The 15,099-nt window shown below is 47.1% G+C and overlaps 1 protein-coding gene across 1 annotated transcript in view; it reads left to right on the top strand.

The window, feature by feature from the left end:
* The first annotated feature begins 12,656 nt into the window (after nucleotides 1–12,656).
* Nucleotides 12,657–15,099, top strand: part of MAMDC4 (MAM domain containing 4) — a 343,940-nt gene continuing 341,497 nt past the window's right edge. Inside the window, exon 1 of the mRNA XM_033959811.1 lies at nucleotides 12,657–12,717. Coding sequence (XP_033815702.1) covers nucleotides 12,672–12,717 — 46 coding nt within the window. The 5' untranslated portion in view covers nucleotides 12,657–12,671. The remainder of the gene's footprint in view (nucleotides 12,718–15,099) is intronic.

Raw genomic sequence — 15,099 nt, 5'->3', positions numbered from 1 at the left:
TAGAGTTCTATCTATCTTTAAAAGATGCAGGCAACTGTGATGTGGAGGCACGGAGCCAATTTTTTTTCGGAACCTTTCTCTCCCTTCATTGACAGCGGCACAAACGGAAGCTCTAAACAGGCTGGTGCAGGGCCAGGAGATACAGCGGACACTGAAGCGACTCAAGCTAGTAAAGGCGCCTGGGCTGAACGGACTAGAATTCTATAAAATTTTGGGGATTCACATGGTTGGGCCATTTTGGGACTTATGTGCGGTATTATGCACGCCTGATCAGGACATTGGTCACCTAACTCATGCCACGATAATGGTTCTTCCGAAGCCTGACCGAGACACTGAGCTTGTGTCGTCCTATCTCTTTATTAAACCAGGATATCAAAATATTTGCAAGTATACTTGCCACTAGATTGGGAGAAGTCCTTCCCTCCTTGATCCATCCTGACCAAACTGGGTTTGTCTCAGGCCGCTTCGCTTCAACTAATGTTCTTGGGGCTCTGCAGGTACTACAGGTGGGGGGAGAGGTCCCAGGGGATACAATTATTACTAGCTTGGATGCTGAGAAAGCATTCAATAAGATCCTCTGGGATCACCTCTTTTAGCTCTTGCCTCAGGTTGGTGCTATGAGCACTTCCTTAGCGGAAATTCACTCCTTGCGCTGATGGCGCAAATTTTGGTCAATGGGGACCTCACCTCTTTTTCCTTATACCGGGGTAATAGGCAGGGGTTCCTGCTTTCCCCAAAATTATTAAGTTTATGTCCTATTGGAAACAACGGGAACCCACCATGACACTACAAGGTACACTCACGTCACTCATGCACAGACCCACTCACTCAAACAACAGCAAAGAAAAAAGTGGAGAAAAAGCCTCGGTTCAGCTTCATATGGCAAAAAAACTCCACTTAAAGACCACAAAAAAGTGAGGTCCGAATTGTATCAGTCAAATCGGCAGTGAGAAACACAATAGTAGCCCTCATAGGAACCACCTAAAAAACTTCAGCACGCCAAATTTCAATACATCCAAAGGTGTGAGCACAGCATACAGCACATACTAAAGTCTCAAAAACAGTCAATGGCAACCAGGATAAACAAAACCAATTAGCTGCAGATGGTATCCAAGCTGTCTTCCCTGCACCCTAACGGTGCTAGCCTGCTCGGCCCCGCAGCCATTCCTGCCCGATGGAGAAAAGCACAGTTACTTACCGTAACAGGTGTTATCCAGGGACAGCAGGCATATATTCTCACATGTGGGTGACGTCATCTACGGAGCCCCAGCGCGGACAGCTTTTCAAGCAAACTTGATTGAAGTTTCAAGTTTGCACACTGCACCACACATGTGCTAGCCTTCTTGCCCACTAGAGGGCGCATCCCCACCTCGTGGTCCTCAGTTCCATATCATAGCAAAGAAGCCATCCCCGGGGAGGTGGGCGGGTTGTGAGAATATATGCCTGCTGTCCCTGGATAACACCTGTTACGGTAAGTAACTGTGCTTTATCCCAGGACAAGCAGGCATGATATTCTCACATGTGGGTGACCTCCAAGCCAACCAAAAAAGGGTAGGTGGGAGGATGGCAAATTATGAAAACAGGTTACGTAACACCGACTGGCCAAACCGGCCGTCGCTTCTGGACAAAGTGTCCAGACAGTAGTGGGAGGTGAACGTATGAACCGAAGACCAAGTGGCAGCTTTACAAATGTCCTCCATAGGCGTGGATCGGAGGAAAGCCACGGAAGCTGCCATCGCTCGGACTTTATGACCCGTAACTCAACCCGAAAGCGGGAGATCAGCCTGAGCGTAGCAAAAGGAAATACAAGCAGCTAACCAGTTTGACAAGGTGCGCTTCGAAACCGGGTGTCCTAAACGATTAGGATCAAAGGACAAAAACAATTGAGGAACCTTCCGATAAGACTTGGAGCGTTGAAGATAAAAAGCCAACGCCCTCTTACAGTCAAGCGTATGAAGCGCCGCCTCACCAGGATGAGAATGGGGCTTCGGAAAAAACACCGGAAGGACAATAGACTGATTGAGGTGGAAATCAGACACAACTTTAGGTAAGAATTTTGGATGGGTGCGAAGAACCACCTTATCATGATGAAACACTGTGAAAGGAGGATCCGCCACCAAGGACTGCAGTTCACTAATCCGACGAGCAGACGTGAGCGCAATCAAAAATACCACTTTCCAAGTGAGAAACTTAAGATGCGACTTGTCGATGGGCTCAAAGGGAGGCTTCATCAGCTGAGCCAAGACCACATTAAGATCCCACACCACCGGAGGAGGTTTCAGAGGAGGATGGACATTCACTAAACCCTTCATGAAACGAGTCACCAGAGGATGAAGAGAGAGAGAACGACCCTCAAGGTGCCGATGGAATGCAGCAATGGCACTGAGATGTACCCGAATAGAAGTCGTCTTCAGGCCAGATTCAGATAAATGTAATAGATAATCCAGAACCGAAGCCACAGGCACCGAACTCGGTTCCAGACGATTCAAAGAACACCAGGATGTAAACCTGGTCCACTTCTGGGAATAACAAAGCCGAGTCGAGACCTTGCGCGAGGCCTCCAAAATGTCCCTCACGGCCCGAGACACCGGAATCGAAGTCAGGGGGAGAGAAACCAAGCCGTCAGATGTAAAGACTGAAGATTGGGATGTAACAGCGAACCCCGACTCTGAGACAGCAGAGAGGGAAACACCGGCAGAAGCAGAGGTTCCCTGGCACTGAGTTGAAGAAGCAGGGAGAACCAGGGCTGCCTGGGCCAACGAGGCGCAATGAGGATCATGGAGGCTCCGGTCGATCTGAGATGAACCAGCGTTCTCAAAATCAGAGGAAACGGCGGGAACGCATAAAGGAACTTCCCCTCCCAGTCGAGAAGGAAGGCATCCGCTTCGAGACGATCCTGGGAGTAAATCCGAGAACAATAGAGGGGCAGTTTGTGAGTCTCCGGGGAGGCAAACAGATCCACCTGAGGAGTTCCCCAGCGGTCGAAGACCTCGCGAAGGACCCGGGAGTTCAGAGACCACTCGTGCGGCTGGAGAAGACGACTGAGTTTGTCTGCCAGCCGGTTCTGCTCTCCCTGAATGTAAACTGCCCGCAGGAATATGTTCTGGGAGATCGCCCATTCCCAAAGGCGAAGAGACTCGTGACACAGAGGCCAAGAGCCCGTACCCCCTTGTTTGTTGACATAGTACATCGCCACTTGGTTGTCCGTCCGCACGAGTACCACCTGGTCGTGCAGCAGGTGGACAAAAGCTCGCGCGGCCAGAAAAATGGCGCAAAGCTCCAGCACATTGATGTGACATCGACGGTCCTCGGCCGACCACAGACCCTGCGTCCTCAGGCCGTCCAGATGAGCTCCCCACGCGTACTCGGAGGAGTCCGTGGTCAGGACCTTGCTGTGAGGTGGAACGAGAAACAGCAAACCCCCGGACAGATTGGAAGAGTCGGTCCACCAACGGAGCGATCGACGTAAACAAGGAGTCACTGATATCCGGGAAGACACCGGATCGCGATCCTGCCGCCATTGCGACGCCAGAGTCCACTGCGCGAGCCTCAGGTGCAAGCGAGCGAAAGGCGTGACGTGAACCGTCGACGCCATGTGACCCAGCAAAACCATCATGTGCTGGGCTGATACCTCCGATTGCCCTTGACAGTGGCGGCTCCACCGAAGCAGGGCCTCCCGCCGAAGAGGGGGGAGAAAAGCGCGGAGGCGAACCGTGTCCAGCACGGCTCCAATAAACTGGAGAGACTGCGCCGGGCACAATTGAGACTTGGGAAAGTTCACTTCGAACCCCAGGTCTTGCAGAAGACTGATAGTCTGTTGGGTCGCTAAGATAACCCCCTCCCTGGACGGGGCCTTGATCAGCCAATCGTCCAGGTAGGGAAAGACCTGTAGACCCCGCGAGCGCAGGGCCGCCGCAACCACTACCATACACTTGGTGAATACCCGAGGGGACGACGCCAGACCGAAGGGAAGAACCCGATACTGCAGGTGCAAATCCCCCACTTGAAAACGCAAGAACCTGCGGCAAGCGGGATGCACCGGAACATGGGTGTATGCTTCCTTCAAGTCCAGGGAGCACATCCAATCCCCCTCCTCCAATAGCGGATAGAGAACCGGAAGCGATAACATACGGAACTTCTCCCGGACCAGGAACTTGTTGAGCTTCCGGAGGTCCAAAATGGGGCGCAAGTCCCCGGTCTTTTTTGGGACCAAAAAGTAACGGGAGTAAAAACCCCGGCCCATCTGATCGCGAGGTACCACCTCGACCGCCCGGAGGCTCAACAAGGCCCTGGCTTCTTCCTGGAGAAGGGCCAACTGGTTCCGATTGGGAGGGCAAGCCCCGGGTGGCAAGTCTGGAGGTTGACTGGAGAAGTTGAGCGAATAGCCCTCTGAGATTGTCCGGAGCACCCATGCGTCTGACGTAATCGCAGACCAGGCCCCGGCAAAGGCCGTTAGCCGACCCCCGATAGGGAGGGGATGGCGCGATATCGCGGTGGGGGCCCGCCCCCAACCGCCCACCCTGTCAAAAGGACGGCGCGGCTTTGGCCGCCCCCTGCGCGACGGGCTTAGAGGGGCCACCCCTACTCTGTTGGGGCGGTCGCCGTGGCGGCGGTCTTGAGAAGGCCGGCGTCGACTTCTGAGGATACCTTCTCGGGGGCTGCCGGAAAGGACGCTGGGTAGGGGCCTTAGGCTTCGGGCGTACCAGAGAGGCCAGGGAGCGTTCCTGTTTGGAAAGCCGCTCGGTCGCCGCATCCAAAGAGTCGTCAAACAATTCTGCCCCAACGCAAGGCAAGTTTGCCAGGCGCTCCTGCAAATTTGAATCCATCTCGAGGGTACGAAGCCACGCCAGCCGGCGCATGGCCACCGCACAGGCCGATACCCTCGAGGCAAGTTCAAACGCATCGTAAACTGCGTGGAATAAATATAGGCGCAGCTGGGCCAGATTAGAGCTAAAGGTGGCAAACCTGTCCCTATGCGACTCTGGTATCACCTCACGAAAAGAGGGGAGGTCCTTCACCATCGTACGTAGGAATGACGAGTACGAAAAGGCGTAGTTCAGGACCCTCGTTGCCATGAGAGAGTTCGCATAGAGACGACGCCCAAATTTGTCTAAGGTCCGGCCCTCCCTACCCGGCGGGACCGCCGCCGAGACCCTGGAAGGCTGCGATTTCTTAAGCGCCGATTCCACTAGGAGCGAATTGTGAGAAAGTTGCCCCTTCTCGAACCCCCTTGATGGGGAGGGTGCGATACTTCGACTCCATTTTGGAGGGGACCACAGTGACCGTCAAGGGAGCCTCAAGATTTCTAAGGAAGGTCTGATGGAGGACCTTGTTGATCGGAAGGCGAGGGGATTCCCGAGGGGGGGCAGGAAGATCCTGCTCCTCTAAAAACTCCTTGGTGTAAGTGGACCCTTCTGACAAGTCTACACCCAAAGCCCCCGCCATATCCTGCACGAACCTCGTAAAAGATGAAGGTTTAGCAGGAGGAGAGGGAGACCGAGACTTCCCGGCGGAGCCGAAGGGAGAGGCCTCGTGAGAGTATCTGGGCTCCCTACCTGACCCCGACCCCAACGAGGCACAATCCTGTGACCTCGACGGGGTCGGAGACCGAGTGCGCCGAAAGGAACCCTTCGGGGATCCCCCCGGGGTCCGAGGCACCGAAGCCCGTCCCTTCGGCCCCGGCGAGGAGGCCCGGGAGCTCTCCCTGGCCGGAGACCGGAATAAGATGGGATTATCGACCCGCAGGTCCCGCACCTGCAAGGTATCGGCCCCGGCCGGCGACGAGCGACCGCGCCGCCGAGGCGAGGCCCGAGACCGCTTGGCCTTCCTCGGACGGCGCCTCGCCCGAGACCTGCCCGAGGGCGATGAACCTCGCGAGGACTCCGAGGACGAAGACGAGATCCTCCGCACCCGGCGCACCTTGTCTTTTGGGCGCACGCTACGCTCCGGCTGACCCCGCGAAGCCGGGTCCGATGGTACTGCCGAGGTCGAGGCCGTGGGCGCCTCGGGAGCCGAAGCCCCGGTACCCGAGGCCGAGGTCGCCAACTGCGGGGCCACCGAGGCCGAAGCAGTCGAGGCCGAAGCCTGCTGCAGATGCTCAATGGCCCCGGTGAGCTCCGAGGCGATCAACGCCCGGAGCAAGTCTTGGAACACCGGAATTGACATTCCCTGTGGCAAGACCTGCCGCTGCTCCTCAGAGGGCGACCTCGGTCTCGAGTATTCCCTCGGGGCGGCGGACGTGGGCAACTTGGGTTTAGCAGAGGCGGACCCTCCCGCCGAAGAGCCCGAGGATGGCTTTTTGGACGATCCTGGAGCTGAGGAGGGAAGTGGAGACTTACCCGAGGCCTTGGATGAGGCAAGCTGCTTCGATGGCATCGAGGGCCGAGGCGAAGCCGAGGGTCCCGAAGCTGAGGTCGAGGCCGAGGTCAAGGCCGGGGCCGAAGCCGAGGCCGAACTCGAGGCCTTCCCGGGAGGGGACTCGACAGAGAAAAGTTCTGCCATGCGGGCCTTGCGGCGTTTGAATGCCCGCTTCTGGAAGGTGGCACACTTCTCGCAGGACGCTGTCGGGTGTTGGGGCCCCAAGCACCTCAAACAGCACCTGTGCGGATCTGTAATAGATAAAAGCCGTTCACAGCGCCCGCACTTTTTAAAGCCCGTTACGGGCCGGGACATGGGCCCAAGAGAGACCGGGAACAGGCGAGGTTCCTCGGCCACGGCTAACGGGAGCCCCCGGCAGCGACGAAAATCGAAAGTTTTTTTTTTTTTTTTTTTGAGAAGAAAAGAAAGAAGGAAATAACAAGACAAAAAACGCAGCGACCGCGTCGAAATTCCGTACACAGCCGCGGCGACAGAAGGCACTAAGAGCACAATTTTTTCCACAGGGCTTCTGGCTCCGCGGATGAAATTGAACTGAGGACCACGAGGTGGGGATGCGCCCTCTAGTGGGCAAGAAGGCTAGCACATGCGTGGTGCAGTGTGCAAACTTGAAACTTCAATCAAGTTTGCTTGAAAAGCTGTCCGCGCTGGGGCTCCGTAGATGACGTCACCCACATGTGAGAATATCATGCCTGCTTGTCCTGGGATAATCTCCGTTTCGCTGAGCTGCGTCAGGGGAACGATTTCAGCCTACTTCACCAGCAACAGTAGAGGCTTTCCAAGTGCTCAAACTGCACACAGGCCTGAGCTTCTACGTGTTTGGATGTGTGCAATTTGAGCACTTGGAAAGCCTCAACGGTTGCTGGTGGAAGCTGAAATCGTTCCCCTGACTATATTTTGCACAATGGCCCCCTTTTACTAAACCGCAATAGCGGTTTTTAGCGCAGGGAGCCTATGAGCGTCGAGAGCAGCGCGGGGCATTCAGCGCAGCTCCCTGCGCTAAAAACTGCTATCGTGGTTTAGTAAAAAGAGAGGGGGTATATCTGTCTATTTTTGTATGGTTGTTACTGAGGTGACAGTGCATAGAGTTATCTGCCTTGACCTCTGGAAAAAATCCAGAATATAAATGATAATTAACATTTTCTCTGCGTACAGTGTGCTTTGTGTTTTTAAAATTTTATTGTTGGCAGATCATTTTGACTTGGTCATTTTAAAAGTAGCTCGCAAGCCCAAAATGTGTGGGCACCCCTGGTATAGATGATTATATCTTGGGAGCAGAATGTGGACCTGAGATAACGTAGATTATGGGAGGTCCTATGCACTGAGAACTATCAATAATATATGATATACCCTCCTCCTGTGCTATATTAAGGGTAAGATAAAATTATAAGTGGAATAATTAAATTTATCTATTCATTGATAGGCATGAGGAAGCCAATTTTAACTGTATAAATAGAATAGAGTATTTAAAATCCGGTAGCCCTATTAACTTGGTAATATTTATTCATTGGGTTGGATTTCACTTAGATAGATCCGCTTTCTGTATCTTTGATTACTTATGACATTCACATACCAAATTTCTAATCTCAGTTTATATTTGAGTCAACCTTTTTTCGTTCTTATTTTTGGGGAAAAGTTTACATCGGTTTATATTTGGATTAGAGTTTATACAGTATATTAATATTCTAATGCCCATTGCTGACTTTTTTCTAGGTAGGACTTTGTTGTGTGAATCGTGTATTTCTATTATGGTATGGTAGAATTGTTCTGTAGGTCCTGAGTGACATTTGTAGTGTTTTGTATCACTTCATAATATGTGTGGCATTGGATTTTAAATTTTAATTTCTGTTTGGATAGGATCAGTACATCCAACTTATGGTCATTGGCGTTCCAATATGCTACATCTCTTAATTATGGAAAGCATGTCTCTTTCTGAATGGGAAACTCGGAAGGGACGGGTGTTGCTCACGCTTTGGCAGCCTTTTTTAAATATGTTAATTCCTACAGCAAGAAGTAATGTTTTGATTGCTTGTTCTTAATCAAAAAAAATTTTTTTTTTTTTTTTTGCAGCTCTAGAAGGGGGAGGGAAGATGAAGATGAGGGTTAGCTGTAATTCTGTTAGTTTTATTTGACATTGTATTGTTTGCATTTATATTGGACATTGTGATGTATGGTTTGTATTTGATTTTACATTTGAAATTTAATAAACATAAAATCTGGAATTTAGATCATAAATTTAGATCATACTTTTCCCAGCAGTAGTTCAAGGCAACTTATATTCAGGTACACAAAGTATTTCCCTGTTCCTGGAGAGCTTACAATCTAAGTTTCCCCCTGAGGCAGTGGAAGGTTAAGTGATATGTACAAAATCTCAAGAAACAGCAGTGGGATTTGAACCCTGGCTTGTCTGGTTCTCAGCCTGCTGCTCTATCCGTTAGTTACAGCTAATACAGATACTACATATGCCAAATATATATATATATATATATATATATATATATAATAAAACCCTTACCTGCGCATGCGCTGTTGAAATGGCGTGATCCCTGCTGCCATTTGCGGCACGCGGCAGCTTGTGGCGGTGGTGGTTTGACTCCTGCGCTGCCACTGCCGGGATGCCTCTTCTCGCCCCGGACCAGTAAATGCAGCAGCTGTGGGGCATTTGCTAGGCCAGCCTACTTCGATAATGCAAGGTAGGCCGGCCTTCGATAATGCGAGGCTGCCTGTGCTAGTGGATGCTGGACAGGGGGAGCAGGGAAAGGAGAAGGGTTACTACTGGACAGGGGGATCAGGTAAGGTGTGCTGCTGGACAGGGGGGGTGAGGGCTGGTGAAAGGAAGGTAGAAGGCCTACTGCTGGACAGGGGGAGCAGGGAAGAGGTGATGTTGGACAGGGGGGAGGTAAAAGGAAGGGAGAAGGGCTACTGCTGGACAGGGGGAGCAGGCAAGGGGTGGTGGTGGTGGTGGACAGCTGAGGAGAGAGAGAGACAGAAAGAAAGACAGACAGAAAGCGGCCAAGGAGAGTGAGCGAAAGAAAAGACAGACATACACATCTATTATAGCACTCGTTAATGTAACGGGCTTAAAGACTAGTGTATATATATATATATATATATTTTTTTTTTTTAACTCTTACATATGCTAAATATATTTAATAATTCAACAGTAAACTAAATTTGAAATGATGGCAACCCAAAAAATGATTGCTAATCATATTATGGTTGCCAGTATCCACAGGATTTCTGTTTCAGTGTTGCTGAACACTACTGTTCAAATGGCCAACAAGAAGATGTTGAACTAGGGAGCTAGGGCAAGTGTTATACTGTACATACAGTATAATGATAATGAGTACTCTATCCCACTTTATCTGATTGAGGTTCAGAGCAGGTTAACAAAACTACATTAAATAATACAACATTTTAAAAAATGAGTTACATAAACACTAAAGAAGAAATTCTATAAACAGTGCCTGAACTTAGGCTTTGGTAGGTGCCCTACTGGTGCCTAAGTTAAGAGGGACACGATATTTCAAACGGTACTTAAATAAAATTTCAAGGTACGTACCGGTGCCTAAACAGTGCTGGAATTGTGCCTCCAGAGGCACCTGTAGGTGTGGCTAATGCCGGAAGTGGTGTTAGGCGCTGGTAAGCACCTCTAGAGGCACAATTCACATCAAAGGTAGACATTGGAAATGTAGGCCTTGAAAACCCTGGCCTACATTTCCGGTGCCTACCTTTGCTGGAGATGCAATTCTCTAAATGGTGCTGTAACATGATCAGTAGCCACTTTTAAGATGGCCACCAACAATGGTGCACTTTAGAGCAGTGTTCTTCAACCGCTGGTCCGTGGACCGGTGCTGGTCCGCAGAAATTTTCTGCCAGTTCACAGGGCCGGCACGTCCATCGGGCCCAAGACAGCGATCCACTGGTCCACGCTGTGATCGGACCGGTCCCTGAGTGCTGCAGTGCACAAAACCATGGGAAAAGGCTCCTATGTGCGGCCTGCGCCTGAAACGGAAGCCTTTTCTCTGACATTGCAACGTCAGAGGGAAGGCTTTCAGATGAGGCGAGGGATGCGCGTGAGGAGCCACTGCCCACAGCTTTGTGCAATGCAGCACTCTGAGCCGGCCCGAAGACGCTGCATTGATTGCACAGTGGACCGGCCCAAAGATAACACCAGGGGGCAGGCCAAAAGGCAAGGCACATGGAGGGAGAGAGACAACAACGGTAGGGGAAATGCTTTTATTTTTTTTATTTAGTGATTGATTTGTCTGTTCAGGAAGAAATGCATTTGTTTCTTTTCCTCTGGGGTTGTATTGCTTGCAGTCTTGCATCTTAGGGTTTGTTTGTAAATATTAGTACTTTTAGTTTTTGGTCCTGCATTTGCATGGGATTATCTGTTTTTTGGTAGGAATGAATGTTAAAAAAGCATACAGTGTGCTTTGTGTATTTTAATTTTGTGGTTAACCACTATGTGTTGTTAATACAATTATATTGTGTGTGTATATATGAAAAATGAATGGAAAAAATGGTGTTACAATTAGTACTATTATGGGGGCGGGGCCTGGGACGGAAATTGAGTGGAGATGGGCACGACTTAGCCCAGTGTTCTTCAACTGCCGGTCCGCAGACTGGTGCCGATCCACAAAATAATTATTTTATTTCTGCCGGTCCATGGGTGTCAAAAGGTTGAAGAACACTGCTTTAGAGAATCTAGGCCTAAAGGCCTCTTTTATCAAACAAATTAGCACAGGCTGGTGCAGCAAATGCACTGGAGTCCATAGGGATTTAAAGAGCTTCGGTGTATTTGCTGCGCAATACTCAGCAACGCGGCTTCATAAAAGAGGCCATAAATAAACTTTTAAAAATTTAGAGAACAGAAATCATTTCAGCATCTTTTGATACTGATAAGAAGAAGAGCAGGAATGAACATTGCATGGTAATGTATCCCATTGCTTAATCATCTGAACTAAATAAGGTTTACGATAACCAGATGTCAAATTAATTCCTTTAAAAGAAGGATATTGCAGCATTAAGTACTGTAATTCTGCACTTAATTGCAGGAAAATCTATTTGATAAATTAATTGTGTTAAGGATACAGAACAATTACCGTCATATATTTTGAAAAACAGACAGCATAACTTAAAAATTATTTGTGCTCTCAATGGAAGCCAGTGTAAGGAAATCAACAGCGGTGAAACATGGTTAAACTTTGACTTATTAAAAACCAGCCTAGCTGCTGTATTTTGAATTAGTTGTAATCTACTCAACTGTTTATCAGTAAATCCATTACATTACAAATTACAATAATCCAATAGCGATATGACTACAAGTTGAACAAGCATTTTAAAGTGTTCAGGAAGAAAATAAGACTGCACCCAAAGCAAATGCTTCATCTTATAAAATGTTTTCTGAGAAACACATGAAATCTGCAAATATTTTCAAAGTGGAATCCAAAATACCTCCCAAAACTTTAGAAGACAGAGCAATTGCTAAGTGGGTCCCTTCATAACAAAATATTTTCTTAGGTATTTTATTAACATACATAGAGAACCAAAGAATCTTTGTTTTATCAGTATTGAGTTTCAGAAATGCGGAAAGAAAGCACTGTTTTCTTTAATATGTGGTATTATTTTGATTTTTTTTTTTTTTTTGACACATGATTCCCTGGAGTGTATTCAGTGTGCACCAGGGGGAAGCAGCCGGTACGTCTGCACCAGAGACACTGGAAAAGGGGTTCTTCCCTGCTGTATTCAAAAAATGCCCTTACTGTCCTTTTACAGCTGAGGCAGTTATCTCCCCACCCTAAGGATTTTAATTTGCCCCATTCTATCCTGCCCTAGTCCCACCCACCGTAGCCTACCCAGATGAGTCACTGACTGCCTATGATCTTGGACAATTTCTCTATACTATACTGTAAGTAAGATGTTTACCTGGGCACAAACAGACTTCCTTAGGCCTTTCTAGATTTAGATATTAATGGAAGTGATATTGGATCTCATGTCTTAAGGTTTAGTAGCTACCTTTCTAAAGAGATTCATCCAAGGAAGTGTACAACAGGTATATACCACAGGCAGGTCCCAAAGATCCAGAGAGCACTGTTGTGAAACCGCTTCTCTTATGGAATGCACTTCTCTGTAAGTTGCAGTGATATGCTCAGTAATGATAATAAGAGTTGAAAGTCCAGTTTTCGACAAGTGATTCCCAGCCACTTCAGGTGTCTACCTGAAAGCAGCAAGGTGCCTCGTACTTCAAACCTAACCATTCTCCCCTGCAGATTAACCTTACTCCTTGGAAAATGCATGGAACATATCTTTTGTTTGCTCTTCTGCTTCTCAGACCTGGTAAGTTCATTACCTCTTTTTATATGTGAAATGGTGTGGTGGCTGTGTTAGGCCTCTTTCCAATGTAATAAAAAGAAATAAAACAAAGGAAATGAGGTGGTACCTTTTTCATTGGACTTTTTTAAATATAAATATAGGCACGAAATAGTACTTACTGCCTTCTATTGGATTAATAGGTTTATAGGGCTTTCCAGGATGATTTTCTTGTAATCGAGAAATATAAATATTAAGTAAGAAATTTGTCCAAGTCCAGCCCTAATACCTTAGCTTGATCGTGAATTATGCCCAATGTGTAGAAAACTCTTTAAATCCTGTGTAATTAAGACTGTTCCATACAGTTAACAATCAGAAAAAAAGGCTTCTTTCCCTTTCCAAGCTACATTCACTGCAGCATTAGCCGGGTGTGCTGAAAGGAGCACAGAGTCTTCTTATTAGGGTTTGGCCCTTCTGATGTTGAATTTGTCTAAACTTGGCCACGTTCTATACTTCAAATGGTTATAATAAGAAGAGCTAATATAGTAAACCTTGTGTTTATTTAAATAAAAATAATAATGTCTTTAAAAAAAATAAGACCATTTTGGCTTTTATTTTTATTTTTGAAGGTTTTTGGACTTCAACTCAGTCCTTGAGTCTGAGGATTGAAAAACATTTGGAAATGACATGGCCTTTCAATCTTACAACTAGTCATTGCAAAGTAGGAGAGAGGATTGTCAGCTCCCAATGACACTGTGTATGCCATATCTGTTCAGAGATTAAACTGTTGCCTCATTTTTATTTTTGGCCTGGCATTTTCTTTATGTTCCTTTTGGGTTAGCAATTCATTTGGAACCAACCTATACTGGGCAGCAATAATCCCCTGGTCATTAGTGTTATAATTATGCAATCTTCATTGATAAGTACCCAAACAATTTCCCCTGTTTTGTTTTAACTCTTAACCCCACCCAACCACCTCCCCCAGCCACTACAGTAATAATGCTTGACTGGGAAGCCACAGTCCAAGGATCACTCTAGAACAGGGGTCCACAACCCAGGCTTTGGGACATACCCAGCCAGTCAGATTTTCAGGCTATCCACAATACATATGCATGAGATAAATTTGTATGCAATGGAGGTAGAGCATGAAAATTTGTCTCATACATATTCATTTTGGATATGAAATCCTGTCCGACTAGATATGCCCCAAGGACTGGGTTGAGAACCTCTGCTTTAGAACCAATATGCAGTGGTGACATTTTCTGAGTGCAGCCTAGTTGTTGCAATGGCTGAGACTGAGGTACGTTAGATAGATTGTGAGCCCACTGGAACAGATAGGTACAGGGAAAATGCTTGAGTGCCTGATTGTAAAACCGCTTAGATAACCTTAATAGGCGATATATAAACACCTAATAAACTTGAAACTTCCTTCCCTTCAAGGGCTGTGAAAGATTTTTTAAAAATTTCTTTTCATGTGAACTTTGGTACCATCTGTAATCACTACATTTTAAAAAATATTTTATGTATATGAAACCCTGAATGAGAGTGGGTTTTTAACAGAGCTTAGAAAGAGGTGTTTGTGAATAATGGGCTTGAAACCAGCAGTTATCCGTTTGTGTTAAAACTGAAAAGAGGTTTCTGTTTACCACTTATCTGACTGCAGGAGGATTGTATCCAGTTAATGAATGTTAATAGCTGAGTGAGTGGACAGAGGGGGTGGGTAACTCCATATGCAAATCAGGCACTGAGGGATGAACACTCAAACACGGGTGAAATGTTATGCCTATAAAATACTGAGTGGAGTGGAAAGGGTAGCTGTGAATCGCTTGTTTACTCTTTCCAGGGGGCATGAAATGAAACTACTAAGTAGCGGATTTAAATATGTCTTCACTCTGGAATTCATTTCTGGAGAATATGGTGAAATCAGTTAGCTTAGTGGGATTTAAAAATGGTTTGGATAAATTCCTAAAAGGGAAGTCTAGGCCAGTGTTTCTCAACTTCTTCAAGCCAAGTACCCCCTAAGTCTAACAACTATCAGCTGGGTACCCCCATCCAAGCCACGCCTTAGACCCAGCCAAGCTCCGCCCCTGGTCCACCCCATAATAATAGTACTAATTGTAATGTAATTTTTCTATTCATTTTTCATATACACACAATATAATTTTATTAATACATAATGGTAACCACAAAATTAAAAAAACACAAAGTACACTGTACACAGAGAAAATGTTAATTATAATTATCATTTATATTCGGGGGGGTTTTCAAAGAGGTCAAGACAGATGACTTTAAAATATGCAAAGTCACTTCAGTAACACCTATAGAAAAATAGACAAATATAGTGCAAAATATAGAAAGCAGATATAAATTCTCAAAACTGACACATTTCGATCACTAAATTTAAAATAA

The sequence above is a fragment of the Geotrypetes seraphini genome, chromosome 10 (genome assembly GCF_902459505.1).
Source record: "Geotrypetes seraphini chromosome 10, aGeoSer1.1, whole genome shotgun sequence".
In the NCBI taxonomy this organism is placed as follows: Eukaryota; Metazoa; Chordata; class Amphibia; order Gymnophiona; family Dermophiidae; genus Geotrypetes; species Geotrypetes seraphini.
This window is presented reverse-complemented; position numbering and strand designations above follow the sequence as displayed.